Below are 26,573 nucleotides of genomic sequence, written 5' to 3'. Positions count from 1 at the left end.
ACTAACGGCTGTAGTTGGCGTTTGTGTTTGTTATCTGGCTCTCTCCTGCTGTGCTCACTATTGTCATTACCAAGTTAGGGAGAAACTGCACTGATCCAAAAGAGACTCATTAAAAATCATGCATGCCTTATTCATTATTTTCAATCTATATCAATTGTTGCACCAAAAGGCTGGAGTTGGGCTTCCAACTTGTTCCTCCATGAGAGAAGAAAGCGCAAGGCAGACTCGCTCCAACATGGGGGAATTTCATCAGTTTTCAATTGCGATTGACTGATTAGTGCTGTGTTTGACTCTGAAAGCCAAGGAAGTTACGCAAGTTGGGGACGAGGGTGAGTGAGGGCTGCAGTCCAGCTTCTCCAAACAGGAAAGTGGCTCATTGTGCCTCGAAAAGCCAGGGATATCCTTTGGAGAAACACATATGATCTCATCGGTAGGATTTGACTCATCCAGAAGTGGAGGGAATGCGTCACTCCAGAATGACGTGGGGTAACGACTTTTCCCCCACACCTGGAATGAGATTTTTCTTCTTTTTAGCCTCAGAAAAGGTCTTTCGAACATCTTTAGTGGTACTTCTTAAAACAACACCTGCCCCTCTCCCTCAGTGTTCTCTTTTTTGGTTCTTGTGTTGTGCCTTTCCTCATCACTCCTTGGCAGCCCCCAGCCAAGTGATAACCAGGCTCTTGGTGAGGCCTGTTAGCAGGATGGCAGTTGACCCCCCCGCTGTGTCACAGTGACAAGCTCCCAGTGTGGGGCCTCTGATTAGTTAACACACAAAGACGCGATGGCAGGACTCCATTTTGGTTCCCACGGTAGGGATCTGCTCCGTCACTACTGCTTTGGCCCTCAGGCCACAAACAAGCTGAGAGTACAGGCACACCCTGTCTGCCTGGGGGAGGGCCGGGGTCCCTTTATTATGTTCTGTCCAACACTCCTGGCTCCGGGTGATTTCTTTCCTGTGACGTAAGTGAGCTTGCAGAAAGGAAGCCAGTGGGTCCGGCTCATGTTGTGATGGCGTGTGTACAGAGTGATTGAGTGGTTTGGGCTGTAGATTGATTTTGTTTAATGTTATCACTATTGAAAAGTAAAATTAGAATGTGGTTGATTGCACTACATTATGCTTTAAAAGCATAGATTTTTTTTTGTTCGTTTTTTTTTGCTGTAAGGTGTGAGTTGGCAACCGTATGATGCAAAGTCACACCTTAAAATGAGGTTCACACCTCAACACACAGCCGGCCCTTTAATTGCAAAGTTCACACTTTTTGTATTTCGTACTGTCAGTTTAAAGTAATATTGATTCTGGGAAAAGGTGCAGTGTCACATTCAGTATGTGCTTTCTATGCTGATGACTTGAATATGTATTCAAAGGAGGGGAATTCGCAAGAATGTTGTAACTTTACACAAGAATGTTCTAAACGATATTTTCCCACGCTTTTCTATAAAGTTGTTTTGTTGTTGCTATTAAAACATGTTTCACACTGTCAAAATGTTCCCTATATACACAGAACTGTAAAAAAGACTGTAATTTGCAAGCCATTGTAGTACCATGCATACCAGCTCATTTTCCTCTCTCTGAATGCAAAATTATGTGTTTTACACTTGAACCACGACTCAGTATATATCTGACTTGAGAATGTGTTATGGGATACCTACGGATCACTACACGCGGGAAATAGCGTACCCAATCAATCATGAGAAAAACCAAATCAATTTTTTTTTTTGTGGGTTTTTTAAAGGTGAAAATATATATTATTATAGAGAAGCAATCCAGGTCATCTTGCACCAAATGTGCTGCTTATGGGCATGATACGAAACTACCATATTTTTGAGACCACAAGGGAGGCACACGGCATTATAAATGGCAGTGTCAATGAGCAGGTCTATTTTGGGCAATTGCCATATAAAGGGCAGCATTAAGGGAAACATTAACTAGTTCAGCAGTAAACATTATCTTCATTCAACCTCAATTCTGGATTTAGCCCTATTAAGATGCTAACATATAATAATCTGTAGCCAGATGTAAAAGACTGTATTTTTCGGACCATGAACTGAAAAGGTGAGATTCAAACAAATGCTTTCTGATTATAAGGTCAATTTTTGAGAAAATGAAAGGATCTTTAGTGCAAATGATATGCAGAATTTGCCAATAATAATTGTGATTATTCACATTTTTTGGTGTTTTTGGCTGAGATGTACAATTAATACAGTTTTTAAACATGACTTTGCAAAGTCTTTTCCAATGAGCGCTCATTCATTTCGGTGACTCTCGCCTCAATTTGGTTGCAGTGAGCAAACGTTTGCCATGCAGTGCAGAGAGATGGAGAGAATCCGCCATAAGAAGAGAAAATCACAATCTCCAACGATCCCAATGAGTTATATTTAAACCCGAACGAAGTGTGCAGTTGTAGTGGCTCTCAGAGATTTATGGGAATCCTAGAAATAGAGCGCCGATGTCAGCTTTTGTCTGCCGCACTTTTTCATGTGCAGCTGCTTTGGTCAGTGACCTCAGTTTGAGCTCCTTATGTGGAGAGAAAGGAAGTATATGGGAAAATGTTGGATTGTGTTTTTATACTCATTCCCAGGAGGTCTACAAATCCATACAATAACACGGAATGGACACACTATTGGAACTTCTACTGTTTCTTATTTAATGTCAGCAACAAATACACTTCCAAGAATAAAAGGGACGTTTACAAAAATGTATTTTGTGACGTGAATACATATAAATTCAATCGCTATTGTTCTTTTATTGATTCAGTTTGTGTTTGAGAAAACACTCTTGCGTTGAAGACTTTGCATCGTGACCTCTATAGATTACAAACAACTATTATTTTTAACAGATCAAACAAATGGCAGAGTGAAAATAAATGACTAATTCCCCACGGATATTTTTAACAAGAGGTATGGGGGATTTTTGCTGAAGTTAGTGCTTTTTTTAGGGCACTAGTAAACACAGGAAGTAGGGTCCTCTGGGGAACATTTTCATTAGACATTAGAGTGTATGTGAATGACAGTTGTGTCTATATGCAAACACAAACTTCCTTATGTCCAATGTAAACTTTCATTAGTTCCCTCCCCCAATCTGGCAAATTGGATGAACTCAAGCAGCTACTGTGAGAGCGACATTTTTCAAACCTTAACCATTATATGCACAAACATGTCGTGTATATTTGTATTTAAATCTGCTGCGGCATTGGGGAAGTCAAACGGCAGGACTGCTACCTTGTGTAACGTTTAGAATCGAAAAATATTTATCTCACAAAAAAAGACAATGGCCTTGGTGCATGCGTGCATCACGGACGCAAAACTAAAACAACATGTGAGAAAATTGAAAATGTTGATTGTTTTTGTCACAATGTCAACATTGGTCAACATTTGGGGGGGTTCTATGGATAGATGGATGGATGGATGATGGATGGATGATTGATAGACAGATAGGTAGGTAGATGGATAGATAGATAGAAAGATAGAAAGAAAAAGACACAGTAGTTCAGCTGTTGTGTTATAGATTTACTATTTGTACCCCGTTCAATGTCAACAAAAAAATACGTCGCCGTTGCAAAGATTTCTGCTGAATCTGCAACGAGAAGTTATTTGGCCTTCCTTCAAAACCAGCAGTTCTGGAAGCAATTTGAAGTGCTTAAAAAGAAAAATCCCATCTTTCTGTGTAGGTTTTCTGAAAAAGAAACTTAAGTACTGCACCAGATTGACCATACAGAGCGTGACACTTCAGCAAATGAAATCCCGTACAGTACGCAATGGTCAACATTTCCTGTGATGCAATTGTTACAGTTGTCTTCAATTTCGCTCTCAGCAACACTTAGTAGCACACGTGTCCAACCTAAACTACGGCGTCTGTTTTTCCACTTTCAATTGGTCACAGGTCAAAAATCCAGGTAAGAAGTGACATTTAACATTAAGAAGAAAATTATTCTGTCAACCCCTCTTATAATGTATGTTTTCATTTCCTTCTTACAATGTGCTTCATCCGTGGCATATAGCAAAATCTATCTTGGAAGTATTCCTAAATCTGGACATGAAAATTACTTTAAGTACAGATGGCAATGTATGTATAGAAGAGCAAAAACCACTGGAAACACTGTAATATGCATATGAATACAGATAAGGACTTAAATGAGAATTTGCTCTACCACAATACGATCTTTGAGGCAAACTGTTTACATTGAGATTATAAGGCTATAGTTTTCAGGAATTTTTATTTATTGTACACAACAGACAGAGCCGGAAATTCTACAGTGGGGTAGAATTTCCCAGCAGTCGCAACGCAAGCAGGGGGAAAAGATGTGTAAAAAAAAGCAACTGTTTGCTAAGCCTTATTTATTCTATAATGCCGTTTTCATTGCTCTTTCTTTGCTTTCGTCACTTTTATCTACCAACAGCCAATCAGAGTGATCCATTTTGGCAGACGGTCATTCCATACTGCTTGGCCACTACTTAGCTCCACCTTAGTACTCAAATATTTTACTATCGGCATGCGTTATTGTCTATTTACACACAAAATGGTCTCGTGGAACCTTAAAAAGAAATGAAATGTAACTTGAATACCATTGCAAAATCTGTCCTTGTTTTCATGTATTAAAACAAGAATGCATACATAGTTTAGCGCAGATAGGAGGGTTCATTCGATTAACCAAACCAAAGTCTCTTTTTCCCCATAGGCAAGCCATTATATAGTTTTAGTAATGACATTTGAGTAAAACTCGCCTGCCGATGTTAACGTATGATGTCATTCTCTTTCCATGCCACACGATTTGTGCATGACTACATGACCACAGTCATATTTTTCTCTATAGTGGCTTTGTATTGATTCGTGTTGGGGTCTTTCCAAATTTCTGTCACTTTTGAGCATGTCACCATCAACCCTCCACCTTTGACCCCCTCCTGCATTGTCTGATAAGGCAGGAATACAGTGTTAGATACAGTTTGTAGGCATGCAGGTGTCACGTCGGGGTCAATCACCAGTTTGCTCATTGCATTTTTCTCCCACACTTAATTGTTGGACTGACATTTGAACGGTTAGTGTTTATGAAAGCGTGTCTTGTTCGTACGGCAGCACTTTGGGATGAGCTTGAAGGCAAAATCAAGAAAGAAAGAGTTCTCGCGCCGGGCAAAGGGAGGAGATTCAGGCGGGGATAAAGGCTTACGGACGGGGGGGGGTGGGGATAGGGTCATGAGAAGCGGAGCGATCTGGGAGATTTCTGCAAACTCCCTTCTTTTCTTCTCAGAGGGACTGCGGCCATGCAGACTCGGATTCAAATAAATTCTTTATTGGGATGTTGGGAAAACACAGCAACCTGGGATTGACTTTTCCTGTCTTTAAGTTGTTTTTAAAACCTTACTTGCCAAGCTTCAATTTATCACCCTTTACACAAAAAAAGCGACGAATGACTTCCACCAGCATGTTCGTTAATAAATAAAAGCCTCAGGGGCTGCAGATAAGTTAAACAATAGTAACCGAACACAAATTCAGGAAATGATGCAGATATTGACCTAGGGAGCATGATCACTAGAGAGGATTGATGACGAAAGAAACGATGTCAAAGTGATTTTAGGGTACTTAGCATAGTTGTTAAAAACGTCACACACAAACACACAAACATCACTGGCCAGGGCAGATTTCCTATCAGGAAGACTTTTCTAAGAATAATGCAGACAAACACAAGGAGGCTGATAAGTTAAGAAAACAAAGCCATGTTAGGTAGTCAGTTTTCTTTGGACTGATTGCGCTACGTCACGTGCTCACTTCTAAAATGGTGGTCATCAACTATTTTGGCCTGTGACTATTTGGATCAAAGGTTAATTTCAGATTCTCAAACATTCAGTATGATAGTGAAAGAGTCACTCATTTACATATATATATATATATATATATATATATATATATATATATATAATGTGTGTGTGTGTGTGTGTTTTGCTGATTAGTTTGGAAGGATTGTTGACTGAATGTAAACGTAATCCCTAAATCCATGGGTTCTCAGTCATGTCCATATATTATCCCAGGGTTAAAGCTGGCAGTATTGCAGATTGTGGTCAACTCGTTTCCCGTGACCGTTTTCAATGTATTTTAGGATTCCACACAGCTGTGTGTGTACAAATGACTTACTTACTTTTTTTTTTTTTGCAAATTTAGAACATATTGCAGTACTGTTTAGATTGCATGCAAGTAGTAATTTTATTGTAGAATAGTAATATGTTGAAAAGATCACTTTTGCTGAACACAAAAATAAAAATCCTGTGCAGGAGAGGGGACGGTCTTTCTTCCTCTTTCAAGCTTTGTGTTTTTTGAAGTGAACATAATGTATGCAATTCCACAAGGGGTTCCAAGTAGCCAAGCGGGCCCCCTTCATTGTGAGAATGCCCTTTGAGTGATGTGGGCCCACGAAGGGGAAACTGGCAGCCACTTTGGCTCGCTCACACCATCCCAGCAGCCAACTTGATCCTGCACTTAAGTCAAACCAAAAGTATTGTTATTCGCAATCTGGTTTCTTGAATGTTTCCCATATAAACACAAGGGAGAGAAGAAGAAAGGGAACACCGGTCCATCAAGAAGCACTTGGACGAAACATTTCTATGCACTTCAGTGCTTTATTTTTAAACAAGATTAAATCATTCTAGTCCCCCATAGAAGGAAGATACATGACGTAAGGATTTTTTTAAATTAATGGGTTGGTTACTTTTTTCTCTCCGGTTGCATGGTTTGGAATCACTAATCATTTTAAGATGTGTTTAGTTGCTCAGATGTTTCCCTTACTATGTCATTTCCTACGAGTGAGGCATAAAAAAAACAAAGAGAAAACCCGTGTGAAAGTATGATGCACGTTACAACAACCAGTGGAACAAGTCATTTGTCTTTGGCGCTCTTAGTGTTGATAACCCAGACGATCCACGGGGTGAATTACACAACGTTTTTTTTAGGATTTGGGATTTTATTGGCTAGCACATGCCCAAGTTCTGGAAACTATTAAAACCAGCTTAGCTTGGTGTGCGCACACAGACATGCGCACACTTAATTAGACAGTGTGCACGCTCACACAGGCACACACTGTTTACACATTAGAAAACACAACATATGTGTCACAATGTGAGAGCTGACTTGTTGAACTTGATTCATAGTGACCGACTGTGATTTAGTTTTAGCAACAGGGATACATCTACACTTCTACATATTACCCCAATTGTATTAGATGTATTGCATGCCTCATGGTCAATTCCGAGCAAAAATGTACCAAATTTCATGTATTATTAAGTCAAGTGTACTGTATGTGGTTGCAGGGATTGCCCGCGCAAATTCTGTGAATCGTCTTGGTGATTGTTTCCTGAGGAGTCAAATCCTGGTTCAGAAAGTAAAAATCCCGTCACAGTTTGACTTTGGCCACATGCGCTTCTGCTTGGCGGCTTGTTTATCTGTCAATTGAAGAGATTGACCCATTGTTAAAGCCAATCTTTGACATTTTCTTTTTGCACTTGGATTTGCCACCTCGGTTTGCGCCAATTATATTAGAAAATAAGAGCTGAAAACATGCAAGCCAGAGAACAATGTTAAGATGGTACTATACTGCGGGATGAGTCCCCTAATATGTGTTGAAGTACTTGCACATCTTCATTTTGTGAGTTTCTTGCCACGTTTCTATCACTATAGTGTACAAATTACATTTACAAGCCCACAAGCTAGTGAGCTAGCAAGGTACCTTAGCACCTTAGCTGTGTTTTGTCAAAATTAAAACGTGCCCATCAAATCAAGTCAATCATTCAAAAACTGTTTCTAGATTTGAACTGTCTAGGATGAAGCCTTTTCTTGCTTTCTTTTTTAAATAGTTGGCTAATTGGCCACAGGTGCTCAAGCTCCAGAGCGTTTACGCTACCTGAAGTGTGAGTAGAAGCCTCAAGATTAACTGTGACTAGGTTTTTACTTTCTGGATCTGGATTTCTCATCAATGCTAATTGGGTGTAATGACAATCTCAGATTGACATCAAATACATACAGTATAACAGGAGGTTTCTATGGAAAATAACCCTTGCATATTTTGGACATGGCAGTGCTTTGTGTCAAGCTGGGTAAAAATATGGTGCCCACGCATGTCACTGTCCAGACTTTATTTTCTATGGCTTGATTCGCTCTGCTTCACAGTGAACACCAAGAAAACCAAGTGCCGAGTGAAAAGGCTTCAGGGCAACTAGCTCTCAACCTTTTTGAAAAACAATGATCCAAATGTTTAGTGTCACCAAATTGTAGTGTTCCTTATTTGTACACAGATTTGATCCTCCAATAACTAATCATTGTCAATGACAGTATGAAACCTCCGGGCTTCAGTACCTCCAAGAAAGTTAAGGGCCACCTGTCTAGACACAGGCAGGATGTGAAAATCTATTAAGAACAGTTGTTGTTGGATTCAGCGATTGAGCCCTATAATGTTGGCAAGTCCAAACACACGAGATGGGTTAAGGGACACTGGGGACCCTATTCACTTGTTGCTGTGTTGCTTGGATGTGAAGCTATGTAAACTATTTGACCATAAACCCAAAGCAGGAGTTGGCCTCTTCAGCCTCAGCCTTGGGGCTGTAACGTTGCGTGCTCCATTTTGCCTCAGTTTGCTATTCCAAGCGAGCCAAAATCGACCTCATCTGTACACTTTGCAGCTCCAAGTAATCATACTTTATTACATATTTGTTGACACTTCTCGATAACTGGCGTCTGCCCTAGTGTTTATTTTGATGAGCTGTCAAAAGGGAATGGAAAGATGTGTCAATGTAGGGAAAGGTAATTTGTTTGAACATATGGTTGCTGTTGCGATCATGATTAGCTTGCGAAATTCTTTGTTTTTTTGCCTGATACCCATTGGAAACGAAGCAAGTGTCCTCGTCTTGCATCAATTCAAATCCAATTATCTCCTAATTCCTTCCCCACTGTCTATTCTCGATTAAGTCACATGTTTACGTATGATTTTCCTTCCCGATAACCAAACAGATAATTACAGTTTTCAAAAGTGGATGAAGTTTGGACATCAGATGTGATGGTTTTTGTTGAACAGGAAGGCTTTTTTGCGGGGAAAACCTGAAGGCAGATGCTTGAACTGAGCCAGAACGTCAGGGAGCTCAGCTTGTTTTTTTTCCACTCCCTTTGAATTCCAGCAGCTGTAAAGATGTTCCTGCTTCCAACCAGTGGAGTCCAAGTCACCGCTGGCGTGTGTGTGTTGTTAGGATTCAAGTATTCTGGTTGACGAGAGACAGCAGCAAAGAGCAACGTCTGGATGACATATGTAGGGAGTAAACTAGCCTGCTCCATTGAGGCTGTGAATACTGAGGAGTAATAGGGATGAAGTGCCAAGGTCATTGGTCGCGATTCTCCCAAGACCTTGTCCCACAGGGGGCTTTTGTTTCCCTCTGAACTCTCCGTCCATAAATATTTCATCCACTTGGGTTTGCAATTCAGATCATATCTGCTAGTTTCATATATTGTCCAGGAACGGTGTCACAAAATGGTGGCCTATCTTTAAACTGTTTTCATGTATAAGGCACACTGTATTATGATGTACATAGAATGGAAGCTACAGTAGCGGCAAGAATTGCATTATGCATCCACTAGATGGAGCCGCACTAAAGGGAATGTCAACAAAACAATCAGATAACTCAGTCAAACGTTTCAATGAGAAATTAAGAATAAAGATGATTTGTGGAAAGCACTTTATGAAGAATGGGGAAAAATACCTCTTGATTACATTAAAGTACTGTACAGATCAATGCCAAGACAAATCAAGATTTTAAAAGAAGATCATTATACTGTATTATATGTAGTAAAGTAGAACCCAGGATGGCCTGTCGGTGCTGCAGGAATCCAAAGAACCGATTCCCTCCCGAGGGCCCCAACATTACACAGAAGAACGGCTACACACACATGTACTTACACACACATTTGGATGCTTTGCACGCAAGCACGTCGTTTTCAGCTCCGGGCAAACAATCATTGCCACTGAGTCACTAAGGACTGCCAATGTTGGAGTGCTGAGCACAGACAATGACACAGACACTAATGTGAGCATGAAAGCCTAATGACAGGAAAAGCAGCGGGATGAGAAATGGCCGAGCGCATCGCGAACCAGGCCAGTGATAAAAAACAAAGAGCACTTGTACTCTTGTTTGTTTTTATTTGTCTGTGTCCAATTAAAAAAAAAAAGTAAAATCATGAATGATCCATTTGTTTAGGCTAGATCGGGCAGAGCCGTAACCCGTCAATAAAAACAAAGGTATGATTTTGTCATTTCTTCGTAAAGCGTCGCTTTGATAAAAATATAAATGTACCTAAGTAGGTCTGCTTTTGGGTGGAGTAGGTGTTTTGCTTTGTACGCCACAAAACATCACACCTCAGCATGTATTCTGCCAGTCCCTTGCAAAGCTTTATGGAAAATATGTCACTTGCTTAAAGCATTATGCATTGCAAGGTTCTGCTTACAACAAAAGTTCATTTTTGTAATGATAAACTAATCTGCTTTGACAACGAGGCAGATTTAGGAATGTTACCTTTACAATGACAATGAAGCTACTCTGTTCTATATTATTTTTGGTGATTAAAGGTTAGCATTATTTTTCAGGCCTATAATATATCGTTTGAAAATTAAACACTGTTCATTAGTATTTTTTGTGTTTTTTATTATGTTCGTTCAGCATTTTTTCCCATAATGCCATGGGGTATGCACATGCACAAGTCAATACCCCATGGCATTGTTTTTAAACCGTCATTCGTAAACTGGTCTGCATTTTTTGGATTTTTAGTTTTGATCGTATTTTAGTTTTTTTGTCAATGTCAGTCTTGTTCTGTTTGATTACGTACGATGAATAATGCTGAAGTAGTATGATGATTCTTTGCACTTTGAGGCAGAAATCATTTTTAATTGAATCAAATCATTTTGAATCGAAAATCCAGTCGGAGACCCCAAACTTGGAATCAAACCGTGAAACAGTCAAAGATTCTCATCCCTGTTGTTTTACTACTTTAAACCTTGTTATTTTGACTGAATTGATTTATTATTTCTCATCAATCAAAGTACTTTGTTTTTTATTTCTATTTTTAATATTACATTATTTTTAGTAGTCCCGCCTTCTATGCCTTTGGGCCCTAATCCTTACTAGATGTGACTCAATTTTCTTGCATTGTTTAAATTTCCTGATTAGCCTAAATATGAACAATAATATTTCTCTCTCCATTTCCTGTTGTTGGAATGCCTTTCAATTTGACCACCGGGCCACCATATTTGCTTTCATTGTAATAGAGAATCCCACTGGTGAGGCGACTAAGCGTGCATGCATTTCCTGCAATGGGAGTTTAAATCGTTGTGTAGAAGCTACACTCATTATTATACGAGGTTATACGAGATGTCATTATGTTCTGTAGCTATACTGAAGGGAGAGAGGGTGGGGAGTGAATCCATGCATGTTTTGTAAATTCACCTCCGTTTCAGCCCCCCCCCCTCCATTTGAAATTAAGGCTGGACCAATTACGACCAGTGGAATTTTGCACAATGCCCACTGGAATTCTGTGGAGCCAAGATGAAAGATGAGAAGGGGAAGAAAGGAAGTTGTAACACTTCTTGCGAAGCATTTTCACAGGAAGTTATTATTTACGATTTGTACTCTGTTGGAAAGGTTGCAACAGAGCGAGCTGTTTCTTGACCTCGCAGATTGGGTACTGATCACTTAAATGCTCCTTTTTAAAGTATATATTTTGATTTGGAACATCCACAATCCACACATTTTTACAATAGAACAAAACTAAACATGTGGACACTTAATTAGACCGTGTGCATGCAATCAAAATTTTTATTCAAGTTGTTAAGTGAAAGCTCTTATAATGTGAGTTGGGTGTATGTGTCCATCAAAAACATGTTAGTCCATAAGTCATAAAGTTTGATCATACCCCAACTTTTATAATATATAAAAAAAAAATGGATGAAATCAGTCATCTAAACAAATTAAAATGTCGGCTTTGACATCCACTTATGTTACAAAATATGCTTCCTTTCCAATGAAGCTCTATTGCCCTTAAAAACATAGATCAGGGGTTTTGTGGGCCACATTGTAGTTCTTGTTTCTGTCAGAGGGCTAGTATGACTATAAAGTCAAATCCATTTTGAAGTGTGTTTGTCCAACACTTACCTACTTTTGAAATCGGAGGCCGGCAAAAACTGTTCAAAAGGGACCTTGGGAAAAAGAAAATGCTTGTTTTTTTTTTTCCTCACAAATTCTCAAAAGTTGAAGACAACTTGCTAGTTTTGGTATTTTAGCCAGAAACTTGAAGTCAAATCAGGAATTTGTGGGCCACTTAAAATAATGTAGCGGACCAGATCTGGCCCCCGGGCCTTGAGTTTGACACCCGCAATGTAGGTGAATGTTTAACTTTAGGCATTCTGATCTTCTACAGATTAAGGAGTTAACTGCTGGCCTCTAAATCTCCTAAAACAGGGTTCACGTTCCCTATCTTTACACATTGTTTGTTGTTAAGATCAGAGTCACTCGAATCCCAATTAGCATAGCATTGTTTCAACCAGCGACGTGCCCTGAATGTCTAGACAGAGAGATAGAACTATCTAAATGACTACCTGATTTTTTTTTTCAATTGGAGCAGAGAAATTCCTCAGCCCATTGTTCAGAAGACAGTCCCGAGCCTTGATGTGGACTCTGGGAGCAGATAAAAATTCCCCTCCAGAAGGATGTGTGTTTGCGCGTTACTGAAGGCATTTCAGGAAACACATGGATTTAGTGACCAGCGATGAGCCGATTTCCCGTGATTAGGCAGGAAAAAGGGCAGGTACATACTGTAAGCTCTGGTCAGCTGTGCAGACGTGGAATACAAGAACATATAAAAGACATTTGGAAAAGGGGGAGCGCTCGTGTGCCCACTCCTTTGGGCCACCCACAAATGTTCTCACACAAGGACCGTTATCGCAACCCGTCATCGAAAACTCATATCCTCACATTGTCCCAAAGGAAAGCCCACCTCCCCGCTGGAGATATAAATGTGTTCAAGTTCCCTTACCCCCTCACACAAAGACACAAGGAGCATAAGGCAGAAGTGCACTTGAAGATAGGCTATAACATAACAACCTGCACTTGCTCCCAAGTAACTATAATCGGAAATTGCGGCCTCCTCTGCACGTGTACTCTTCCCAACCTGTTTAACCTTTGTGCAACGTGGGATGCAGCTGCGGCCTTCAAAGGGAGGCTGCTCGGGTAAAGGGAAGGCGCAGACATCTGGTGAGGGGATTGTTTGGATAGGCATCAGGCCAGGTCCAGGGAAACTACTCCTCATCCCCTCGGTGACAGAATTCATTTTCATTTACCAACTTTGGGAGCCCGTTCTCATGCTTTGTGCATTTATGGTCCAAGCAGTGACCAATACCTTATTGTTTTTGAAGAAATGTGTTATTTTTACCTATTATTTATTATTACGTCCTGACCGAAAAGGTATTTTTTTGCGGCCGATGACAATTTTTGGCAGAAAAAGGTAGCCGATGTTTTGTTTGTGTATTTATTTACTTAAAGAAAACTTATACATACATAATACATGCACATGCATAAGGTTATATATAAAATGGTGACTTTGAGGTCAATACCTTGCATTGGTCTCTCAATAATGGCTTATAAAAGTTAAGATTGACTTGAATGATGTCCATAGAATTACATTTTTATCAAATTTCATTATATAATAGCACACAAGGTTATGGTGTGTGCAGTAATAATCATAGCAGTGTTACTTGTGTACATCTATAATCAGTAATTCATAAAAATTTAAACAATCAGCAGACATCAGTCATTTGGTTGAATTTTTTCGAGTGGTGATTTTTGAAGGGCCACAATCGGCCAATTTTATCAGTCAGCCTTGCGCTGCTTAAAGATCGCTAGTGTTTGTACAACTGATGTGAACGTACTAATATTACTGTTGTCATCATTTCCATGCTCAGCCTCTGTTCTCTTAGTCATAATACAGACAGCGTGCCACCTGGCTCTGTGGTTTTCTTGTTGTGTGGCATTCATTAACCTTTTATTCTTTTGAAAAATGTGCCACACTGGTCCGTCACAGTTTTGCTATGAGTCCTAACAAGACTGCGGTCTGGCTACCGCATTAACAGGAAAAACATAACCTATACTTTTAGGGTGTGAATTGTGTTTCAAATGTGTTCTGTTGAGTCTGACTGTTTGTCCATCCATCAGTTTTAGAGTGACACCTAATACTGCATCACAGGCAAGATGTGTGATTAACTCCTGGGTGTCCGGGGATTTTTCACTAGCCTGGCCTTATTATCACCCAACTTGTGCTGACTTTGAAAGGACCATAGCGTCGTCCAATATAAATATATATTTACATTCAAGCCCTCAAAATGATCAGTGGCCTCAGCTTTATCACATATATAATTTGTGGGAGGAGTGAACGTACGCCCCTTAATGTACAAAAATGACAAAAATTCAAAAATAGCAAAAGTAACTATGCTGTATATTTATATATTTATTAAAGTCAAATAGGAATCATTATTATGCCATAATTAGAGCATTATGACTTTTGAAGACTTTGCATTTTGGGAGTCCAGGCTAAGCCAATCATGGAAGTCATTGAAAGGCTTGCAAATGTCATTAAGTTGGCCGTTTGTGCCACCCGGTGATTTTGGGGTGTCAATACAAAAATTTCTGTTTGTGAGTTGCGGTCGAATGGATTAATGCAAAAATCTGAGAAAATGCATGATAAAACATCAGGTTTTCAATTAGTCCACAATTGACAATATTTCCATTTTTTTATGGCAGTAAATGAGCCTGACATGAGCTAAATTTGACACCTATAGGGTGTACCTCTCAACCTACCATTTGCAAGCATCTAGAAGGGACGTCAACGTCATGTTTTGACAATCTATGCAATCGTTTAGCCTCCTAGTTGTATTTTGAATGTTTTTCCTTTGATATATCTCACATCAAAAACATCAAAAAGCCAGAGTTGGGTCAAAATTTCCCCCAGGGGTCAAACAGAGTTAAAACACAAGATGAGAACGGAATGTCTGTCACCCTGTGAAGAAATGTACCATCATGGAGGCCTGAAAGATTTGTCCAATTCATTTAGCTGACAAGTTGAGCTTGGCGGTTGAGAGGGTCCTGTGAATCCATCATCTTCTCCGTAGACACTTATGGGCTTGTTTGAAAAGGGGTGCCTCCCTCTACCGTGGTTGTGCGTGGGAGGGAGGTCACGGACCCACCCTCCCCATTGAGCGCACGAGCTGGCCGGGAAAATAACAGGGTGTGCAGTCCTGAGGGGAACGCCGCGGTGCCACCCTCTAATCACGCCTTTCTTGCCAACAGACCGAAAAAAAGCATGTACTCTACATGTGCATACAATAAAACTCACATACTTTTCAGTTAACACATAATGTACAGTACACACCCAGGAAGTAGGGTTCTAACTATACGGCTACTTTTCGGCGATTTTTTTTTTAAATTGATTGCGATGTCATGCGATCGACTACGGTACAATGGACACACCTGCTCTAGAATTGTGCATCACTACTCATCATAACTTCTGTTTTCGTTAATTCTTTCGGAAATGATTTTGAAATCGAAATACGGTTCCCTATACATTGTGTTTAACCTTCGAATAAATGTGTCGCAATCAGCAAAAAACATATATGTGATAGCGGCCCTTGCGTACCTTGTGTTCCTATCAAAACAACAATAAATGGCATGGTATGCACATTCCTGCAAATTTGGCCAGTGAAAATTGAGCCACTTGAATGACAGACTGAGGGCAAGACAAGCCAAGGGCTTTTAATAGACCAGTGAGATTGAAACATCACATACATACCACTGAAGTGTGGTCTGCACAAATGGATTGGCTTGACATAGGTGATTTATACCCGCTCGCACTTCAAATACATTTGGGTTTTTTTTAACTCGTAGTTTCCCTCTCATATAACTCCTCTCATTACATCCCAAGCTCAAAAAGAGGGAACAGAACTCCTGGATTTTTACAAACAGTTGTTTTCACCCCCAAAAAAAATCTGCCTGAAAAAAAAAAAGCTGTCAATCTTGTGTAGCTGCTGCAGCGTGTGGGGGATTTTGTTATCCTGTGATTGTGATTTCTACCAAACACAAAGGGGTAAAAGCTAAATTTATTTGCTGCTTGGTACCCTTAGAGGAGGGGTCAGCAACCCAAAATGTTGAAAGGGGGGTGGGGGGGGGGGGTCCCTCTGGTGCTGCGAAACAATTAAAAGCAATAAAAAAAATATGACATGGACGGACTTTATTCTGGTGCTCAGTTATGTCGCTCACAAAGAATGTATCACAGCTAATAAACAGATTATTGCCTTGAATATTATTTCTAATTTTGCGAATTTTTATGTATCTATTTAAATTGTAGCCTGGGTGGCTAGATGTGCCATTTTAATGTGTCATTAAATCGTTCCTGGAGAGAATGAATCGCATAATTCCCTTTCAGCAAACCCGACGTGTCCCATTCATATGTTTTGAAATTTGGTCATTATGCTTGCATTGCATTGATACTTGGGGGGTATCACACCATTCAAAGTCTTCATTGTCCTGTGATCACGTGTGCAGGATAACATTGCAAATCCCCTTCCATGAAGGGATTAAAATGCCATACCAGGCACACATTGTGCACACATAAAATAGGCCGGTGTGATAAAGATCCGAACTAATTAGGTTTAACACCGTTGTAACAAACTTGCACTGTTTTGCAGCATTAGAAGCCTGAATATTCCCAGCATCCATTAAGTTAAAAAGATGAGTAAATTCATGCATACAATCGGTAGAAAATCTCTACACACCCCTATTTAAAAGTTTTTGAAACATAAAATGTCATGTTCCGACATGGCAAGGCGAGTTAGTGTTTGGCGAGTATGAGACTGACCCAAAATGCAAAAATAAATAAATAACATTAAAGACTTTGGTGGCAAAAACACAGCAACAACATTATAAATGACCCAACAAGAACTTAAGGAACCAGTAAACTATCAAAACTGACGAGGCAACAAGGAACACCTGGCAAGACACGATTGGAGCAGGGAGTTGATTGGCAAACACAAAGGAAGCAAGTTAACAAGGGCAGGTGAACACCATCACACCAATAAGATATTGACACAAGTGAAACAGAAACTTGAACCAACTAAGCACATGAACAAAACCTCAAAACAACCCAACGCGAAAAGACAACATCCAAAACCCAACAAAAACCAGAACAGAAAAGGTCATCCCAAGGTAGCCAGAGGTCACTACGTAGTCAGCAGAGGTCGCCAGGCGTTGCTCTTGTCTCTGGTGACCTCGAGTGACCTCTCACAACCTTGTGGCAACCTCTGGTGACCCCTCAGTGAGATACAAGATTCACAATAAACAATCAGTACTGGCCAGAAATTCCTGCAGGACCTTTCATGTTTCTTTCTGCCTCTTGGTAAACCTCCATGATTCGTTTTCATCCCATCTCGTCACCAATTTTGGAAGGACATCAAGTTTTTAATAAAGTCACTGAGTGCCATATTTTATCTACTTAATGATGACATTAAACACATCATAGGACACAGTGAAGACACTGTGTTTCGTGATGTATTTAATGTTTCATGCCTTTGAAATGCGTTTACCCTTTATCTTAAAGTTACCTTTGAACAACGAAAAGGCAAAGATCTCTCTGACGCCGTTTAAGATAATTGCGGATTGTGCTGTAAATTGTAATTACTGATATGTCAATCAGTGTATACTTTTTACATTCACTGTAAATTCACTGGCCACGTATCCAATGGTGTAAAATCACATGGAATGTTATTATATTACTGTTCCACTTGAAAACTATGTTGAGCGGCTTATGCTTAATTTCTGTCCCACTAACCTATTTTTTTCACTGTTGTGGTATGCGCTATACTCACATTGGCGAGAGATGAGTCACTGAGCTTCTCATGCAGGGCAGTAAGATGATCTCAAAAACTTTTTTCATTTCATTTCGGTATGGGGATGTTAACTTGTAGTTGTTATCACGCAGGCAGCACAAAATGTGAATGTTAGATTAGGTTGGTTAAGTCACTAGTACTCAAAATTGAATTTCCCCAACTTTTTCTAAGCTACACGCCAGCTTAACCCATGGGGGAAAATTTTGACTCTGGCTTTTTGATATATATTTTTTTTTTTTTTTAAATGTGTGACCTCAAAGTAAAAGCATACAAAAAAAATCCCATGACAACTTTTCTAAACGCTTGCAAATGGGAGGTCGAGAGGTACACCCTATAGGTGTCAAATTTAGCCCGTGTCGGGGTCGTTTACTGCCATTCAAAATTGGAAATATTGTATTGTCGATTTTGGACATATTTAAAACCCATTGTTTTATCATGCATTTCCCCCGAGTTTTGCATGAATCCTTTCAACTGCAGCACGCAAACAGGGCGCAATAGAGAATTTTGTGTTTGCACCCCAAACCCACCAGGTGGCGCTAGCGGCCAACTTTTCACATTTGCAAGCCTTTCAATGACATCGATGATTGGCTTAGTCTGGACTCCCATTATGCAAAAGTCTTCAAAAGTCACACAAATCATAAATATATAAATACACGGCATAGTTACTTTAGCTAATATCGCATTTTTACGATTTTTGTACTTAAAGCCATTTTGACTTGAGAACAAGGTTAACTTGATTTTAATTGAGCGGATCTTCAGTAAAATGTAATAATAATAATCCGTTTGTCCACCCGATGCTTTCACAGCTGGGAAAGACACCAAAGATAAGGGTTCTTTCCTTCCTGGTGTTTCTCTTGGCTTCTCGCTAAGTTAAATAGATAACAATAAGCATTGACACTGCGGCCCCGTGTTCGTACAACTCATAACCAGACTGTGTTTGGTCATTTTCATGACCGAGTTCAGCGTTTTCCCACACGCGCGAATAACGAAGCATTATATTTCTAAAGCCTACTTTTCAATACGCTTCCGTGACTATTCATTGTGCAAATGACAGTTGAAAATGTCCCTGAGGTATTAATGCGGAGCCTGCGTGGCAACGTGTTAGAACCTGTTTTCCTTTTAAAACTGTATCCGACTAAAAATACGTTGAGCGCAAATGACTTTTGGCTTCAGGCAGAGAGTATATAGTGTTAAAAGTTCCTAACATTTGCATTTGTAAAGCAGTCAACAGTTGGTGGAAATGCATGTGCGTCCAAAATGGCGGGATGAACACTTGCGGGGTCCCGGGGAGCAGGTGACCACCCGCATGTCCCAAAGCAGGTCGGTGATCCTGTGGGTGGACAAAGGCAAGCTGCTGTGGCTCAGCTGCTTTGTAAAGTAGAATTGTGACACTTAAACCACCCTCCACACACACCGGCCCCTTTTATGGTTTCACGTGAAATTATGTGCGGCTTTTTCAAGCACTTGAGAACTATGAGGTCATCAATGGGTCTTGTGTATACACTGCGGAAAAATTATATAATACATAATATATACATATAATAAATGTATAATTCCGGAAAACAAATGCTACTCCTCATTAAAACACAGGACCAATGAGACTAACACAATTTTATAATGGGCCTTTTCTTAGTTGGGTATTATCTATTAAAATTAATGCAAGGAATTGATAACTAAAGTCTTTATTTTAACATAAAGGCGATCCCTAATTTAAATATAGTGCTAGTCGTAAATAAACTAAGGGTTTTTTTTTCTAAATTCACATTTTTCCAACCTCAGTTAGCACATGAGTGATCTAATAAATATTTTTTTTTCGAAAAGGGACTCAAACTTGTTTTTTGGGTGGGTTCAAACATTTTCTCTAGATGCGGTACTAAGTATTGGAAGAATATAGCCTGCAAACATAACTTTTCAAAAATGTTATGATGGTTATCTTTAGTAGTGATGGGAACGAAGCCTCATGAAGCATTTTAGATCTTTTTTTTTTTTGCTCCTCTAGATGGCACTGTTGGTTTAAACAAATGTCATAGAATTTCATTGGATTAGCATTTATATTTAAATCAAGAGCACCATTGAGGCGTAAAAAAAGAAAAATAGCAAAAGTACTTCAAGCTCCATTTTCCCATAATTAATTAGTAAATATTTTTATTTTCATCTTTCTTTTTTTTGTGAAAATGCTTTTTCAAAATATTCATTGACTTCTGTTTGTATGTTGTTTGTTATTGTTATCATGTACTTAGTTTTTATTTTATTTTAAAATAGTTTAGGAATTTTCAATGTATTAAACTTATTTCAAAAAGTTATTTTAAATGATTACCTTACATTATTTTACAGTTATATTAGCATTCCAAATTTAAACTTTATGTGAACTTGAATGATGCTTTTTGGTGTCAAATATCAACCTCACATAAATGTAAAACTGAGAGAAGATCTGTGGTTTGTGGCACAGCACAGGAAATATAATGTGATGCTGCACATGCATTCTACCTTTAAGAGTGAGGCATTTTGATTTGAGTTTGACACACTATCGTTTTTGAATATGGTGGAAATGCTTTGAATTGCAGTTCTCGGTGTATTTATTACTTATGACTTTTTCTAGTTGTAACCTGAACACATACGTCATTTACAAATGAGTCACCCCTTGCAGACTGACAAGACCACTTTAAGCTGTATTAAGTGGGGTGAAAAAAAAGTAAAGAAAAAAACGTCAAAGCATAATTTGTGGCCAAATGCATTTGAAAAATATTAGCCATGATAACATATTGATAGATTATTGTTATTATTAGGGTAGTATGACCTCATTAAAACACACACACGCATGCACACCCTCACGCACTTTTTTGATACGTGAAGTACTCTTTGTCAAAGACGGTCAAATATATACAATAACATATGGCAAGATTTACAGAAAGCATGGCCAGGCAAATTCTCATTGCTGTGCATATATTAATGCAGATATGTGGTTGCGGTTTGAAGCATTTTACCGCATCCAAACCAAGGTTGACAACTGTGTACTCATGTCTGTTTGAGTTACATTACATGATGCATGTAATGTGCACCTTCTTCTGTAAAAGAGACCTTGGCAGACTACATTAGAGTTGTCATAAATTCACCACAGCGTAGCATTAAAACTGGGCCCAAATGTCATCTTGTGGTGCCTACAAACTGTCACATTTTGACAAAAAAAAAAAGAGGTCTAGACATCACGGACAAAAACCAGCGTGGTAGCTTTTTAAGACGTAATTCTTCCCGCAGTCTAATTAAAGCTACCCAGTTCCCATCTACAGGTTTTCTTGGTTTAGTAAAATCTGGTTGAATAAAATCTGGGGATAGCAGCTACAACATGCACAAAAGTTGAAAAAGAGACCGGGTGGATTTGTGTGTGGAGGAATGTAGCTGTCAGCTTTGCCCCCGTCCAAAGGGAAACACCCGAGGAATGTGTTTAACGTCACAGCTGAAGGTGTTCCGCGGATCAGTTGGCCTGGTGCCACCAAGTGTGTGTGTGTGTGTGTGTGTGATGCGTTTTCGTGGGGAGCACCAAAATAACTCAACAAACTGATATGCATCTGGCTCACTTAGATCACTATTATGTCATTGAATGGGTAATTATTTTGCATTTGTACAATATTAGTGAGACTGTTGGCAAAATCAATCATCTAATCCTGCAACTGCAGCGATAATATGACCTTTAACCTCTGCCATGTTTGCATCCATTTTTGTATGACTTTCATTCACATAGGCAGAATATGTAAAGTTCAAATAGGAAGGTCAAAGGATCTCTGGACCGTAAAACAGACGTGCTAACCACTCGTCCAAAGTGCTGCCCACATGAAAAACTAGTTTCCAGGTCTCAAGAAAAATAAACGATTCATGCTTGACTCCCTCTTGTGCACACAGAGCATATTTCTTTTTTGTCATGGAGCTGTGATGGATCATGAAAGACAACCCGGCTTTGAAAGTAGCAGTCTGACCGCTGAAAACACACCGGGGGTCGTGACCCCGGTGTATTTGGGGACCAGTTGGTCCAGGGTGTGCAGGTCATGTGATCACAACAGTTGCATCAGATGTCAGGGAATGATTTATTGCGTGTGTGTTTTTTTTCCGTGTTGCGACAACACCTCAGGAGAATGAAAAACATAGTGTGTGTGACTTGGTTGCCTTTGTATTGTTCAAACAAAGTATATTCATGATTAAATTCGATTTCATCCAGCAAATAGTGAATTTTGGCAGGCTTTCTTATGTTTTACAGCTATCCAGGGTGGTCGTATTCCCACTGCCCTCTGAGATTTCTCAAATTTGGCCGCAATGTGTTTATTCATTACCGCTTTGACCAAACGCCCACTCGCATAACAGAAACGTGCAACTTACTCAATTTCCCAAGGGAAGCATCAACAAACAAACTCTTGACTCTTGAATTTGTTCTTATAAACTGTTTCTTTGTTTCTCTTTGTATGACACGCTACAAGCAGTGCCAGTCATAGATGATGCCAGGAGGTCTGTGGCCGCACTGACCAGAAAACCGTACACGGAAAGTTTTAGTAGTGACCTCAAGTGTCAAACATGTGCGTGCTTTGCTGTGAGAGGTCCGAAATTCTATTATTTATTATTCATTGTCTTTGTTTATGGCAAGGAAATAACAGAACTGAGATCTTCTACAATGAATCATGATTGGACGAGCGCTCTGGGTTTAAACCCTTGAACTGGAACTCGCGCAATTTACTGAAAATGCTCATTTTATCATCCATCACTTATTTTAACTGCTTGTCCTCACGAGGGTCGCGGGGTGCAGGAGCCTATCCCAACTGTCTTCAGGCAGCAGTCAGGGCACACCCTGAACCGGTTGCTCAGTTGATAATACTGTACAAATATGATGTTTTGGAATGTGGTCAAATAAGGCAGTTAAAATGAATGTAATGTATGAATAAATGAACGTTGAGTTAAAAACATGAACGCGTCTCAACGCAGGACTACAAAATGTTTTTGGTATTAGAGCATACTCTACTGGAGATACAGAGAATTGCCACTCGATTACTCACCAGCCAACTGATACTGTACGTGTCTACTGAAGTACTTAACATTAAAGTCTACGTAAAAAAAAGAAAAATTCCTGTAGAAAACTGCTATCAATACATATGATATTAATCTTCAGCACTACACATTCATACATTTTGAATACCTGATTATTCACACGAGAGCAGTTTCACATTTTGAACAGCCATACAAATAAATAAATATCAATATTGAGTTAAGACAAATACACGTACATTAAAAAATAACAAGCTGCAGCAACGAACAAAAATTGTGTTTCTTCAATCATCATCATTATTATAATTACTATCATCATTATCAGTTGAATCGAGAATTAATTATGTGCAACTTTCAAGACATTGTATACTTCTTAACCTGTGTGATAAACCATGACCAAATTTAGAACGCTACTTTAAGCGTAGACAACGCCTTCAGAAGAGATCCCTTTGTCGCCACAAGATGTCACTATTTTCTCACCATGAAGCGTAGGCGTCAAACCTGAAGAAAAAACGTCACACCCCTGCTTCAATGAGAATCATTGATCATTTAATATAAGTAGGGATCATTATGCATCACTTAAAAATGTTAATAACCACAAATCAAATGAAAAAGTAAAACTCAGAAAATACGGCATTATATTTTTTTTATTTTTAGTCTTGACATGTTTGTGAGTGTGTGTGTGTGTGTATATATATATATATATATATATATATATATATATATATATATATATATATATATATATATATATATATATATATATATCAAGTGAAGCGGCCCATGAACCATCCATCTTCTTCTTGCTTCATGATCCCCACGGCGAAGCCTCGCCTTTGATCCAGTGCAATCTCCCTGGCCAAATAATGTTCCGCTCATACGCATCTTTGGCACAAAACACTGCAGATGTTGAAAAGCCATTTTTTCAGTCGTTTCATTGAAAAATGTCCGAAATGAAAGAGAAATGAGTAATTTTCCTTCTGACTTTTGGCGTCATATTAAGAGTGGATGTACACCCACTTTTATTTTATTTTGGGGGCCCGCCGCTTCTTATTGGAAGCAGAAAACTACACAGACGAGGGCCTGTTTCCAATCTGCAAACATGCGTGATGAATTTTGTAAATCATCTACAGCTTGACTAGTCTCAAATAGCCCACCCAGCCCGGACCCGGTCCCTTTTTTATTGCCCCGAGGTATCAATACGATTACAGCCAGGGAAATGTGAGAATCCCCAACAAAGGCTTCTAACATTGTAACCAAACAACTAAAGGCCTCGTGACGGTCCAGAAAAAAGGCGTCCGTCTCTGGGGTGCTCTTTCATGTCGGTATTTTTTAAAATCCATCACGTTTCTCTCAAATCAATCATTGTGTTCCAGTCGCTCTTTATTAAACCCGATGAGAAGATTTGGCTACTCGAACAATTTGGGACAAAAACATACTCAAGCTTACAACTCTCTAAACAGTGACGATCACGGCTTCATTCTTAAATTATGTATTTTACCAAACGTTTACTGTTTTTAAATTAATATCAGGTGCCTAATCTAATTTGATGTAAGATCGCAAATGTTAAAATGGGGTTTTGGGGTTTTAGAAAAAACAAAAAGATCACCCAATATATGATAAATAAAAAACTACTTTAGCTTTCTTTTTCATCAGGAAATGTTATGTATATTTGTATTACTCGAGTTGTATGCATTACGAATTGATATTAGGCTCAAGATTGGCTCTTCATTTAAGTAAAGCATACGTTTGTTTCACATGCATCTTTCTCTTATTTCCTTTCTTTCTTTCTGTCTGTATGTCTGTCTGTATGTCTGTCTTTCGTTTATTTATTGGTTTGATTTAAGTCAGGAAATCAATGAACTAATTTTAACATTTGCCAGATTATACATAGCCACAAGTTGTCCCAAGTAGTTTAGTCATAATTATATCATTATGACTAACATCGTTTCGGGGACGGGAAGGGACGAGACGGGGCGCTCGAAAACAAAATGTGTTTTTGATGCTAATACGGCATTAAAAGAGAAAAAAAAAAACTCCCAGTGCTTTGGTCCGTTTTTCTGAATGGACTAAAGTGACGCAAACACCCACCAGGCATGGAAGGACAAATGATGAGAGCGCTTCATTTTAACTGGTCCAGGCCTTCTTGTTTTACCTTTGCGTCTTTTTCATTGGTCAGTATCCTCTTCCCTCGGGCCGAACCGTGACATCATCTCCACCACCCGACCGAGGCGACAAAGAACCAGCATCAGAGGATGCCGAACACCTTCAGAGGGCGCACGCACTTTGACACACTTTTATCCCCCTACTTTTATAAACAAAATATCTGGAAGCTTTGGGGTTTAGGAACGAGTGAGACGTGTGAAGAACACAGAAGCGGTGATGGATACGCTCTCCCAAGCTCTCCTTGTTCGCTCTCCTTTTTGTGAATGGAAATGACTCGTGCGTAAAAGCTGGACGTCTCGGGATTTTTTTTTCACCTTCCAGGAGCTGCCGCTTTGTTCCCATCTGTTTGCTTGTGGACATCTACTATGACATTAGGCTCGGATATCATGGAGGATCTTGTTATCGACGTGGTGGGAGAAGGACTCCGAGAAAACGCCGTGGAGCAGCTGGAGCTGGAGCGCGCCGCCGATGCTCCGAGTCCTCGGGACTCGGACTCGTGCAGCCCTCCGCAAGCGAGCCCCGCAAAAAGCAAAGGTCCCGCGTCGGTCAAGCCCCCTTACTCGTACATCGCCCTCATCACCATGGCCATCCTGCAGAGCCCGAAAAAACGCCTGACCCTCAGCGAGATCTGCGACTTCATCAGCCACCGCTTCGTCTATTACCGCGAAAAGTTCCCCGCTTGGCAGAACTCGATCCGGCACAACCTGTCTCTCAACGACTGCTTTATAAAGATGCCCAGAGAGCCCGGGAACCCCGGCAAGGGCAACTACTGGACCCTGGATCCGAACTCCTCCGATATGTTCGAGAACGGCAGTTTCTTGCGCAGGAGGAAGCGCTTCAAGCGGCAACATTTCCGCTACAAGGAGCACCATCGCGTGGAGCCCGGCGCTCTGCACGCCTTCCCACATGGACACTACGGCTTGGGGACACCCGCCCTCCAGCTCCCAGCTCTGGATCTTTACCCTTACATGCATCATCATCACCATCACCACCACGCAGCCATCCCACCTGTCAGCAGCATCTTGCCGGCTCTTTCCACTTTCTTCTCCCGGAGCGCCATCTCCGCCAAGGCCTTCCTTCAAGCACAACCCGCCATCGAAGCCTTCTCGGCGGCTCACTGCACCTCCTACGCCGCGCCGATGAATCCCGGAACTGCTTTCGCAAGCCCGGCGCTTTTCCACCCCGCAGCCGTGTCCTCGCCTCACCTGCAGGTCACCTTGCAGCAGGACCGTCGCAAGTTACACACTCAGCTGGGAAGTCCTGAGCTGGCAGCTAAACACGTCGACGATCGTGACAATGAATAAATGATGTGCGGGACTTTGAATTTTCTCAGGTAACAAAGACTATATCGACAATCCAGAAAAAATGTTGCTTTATTTTTTTATACTTGTACTTACGCCATACAGAACTTTTTGTTTCTTTATTGGGAGGGTTAAT

General features: G+C 40.0%; 1 protein-coding gene across 1 annotated transcript; it reads left to right on the top strand.

The window, feature by feature from the left end:
* The first annotated feature begins 847 nt into the window (after nucleotides 1-847).
* Nucleotides 848-26,573, top strand: foxd7 (forkhead box D7). The gene is made up of 2 exons (XM_088437333.1): nucleotides 848-960; nucleotides 25,150-26,573. Exon 2 carries the CDS (start codon nucleotides 25,502-25,504, stop codon nucleotides 26,438-26,440), a length of 939 nt encoding a protein of 312 aa, XP_088293459.1. The 5' UTR covers nucleotides 848-960; nucleotides 25,150-25,501; the 3' UTR covers nucleotides 26,441-26,573.

The sequence above is a fragment of the Hippichthys cyanospilos genome, chromosome 16 (assembly GCF_059441005.1).
Source record: "Hippichthys cyanospilos isolate Australia breed blue-spotted pipefish chromosome 16, RoL_Hcya_1.0, whole genome shotgun sequence".
NCBI lineage: Eukaryota > Metazoa > Chordata > Actinopteri > Syngnathiformes > Syngnathidae > Hippichthys > Hippichthys cyanospilos.
Note: the sequence above shows the minus strand (reverse complement) of the source record. Positions and strands in the feature narration are given on the sequence as shown.

Coding starts and splice junctions, on each gene's coding strand:
- foxd7 (XM_088437333.1), top strand. CDS start 25,502: ATGACATTAGGCTCGGATATCATGGAGGATCTTGTTATCGACGTGGTG.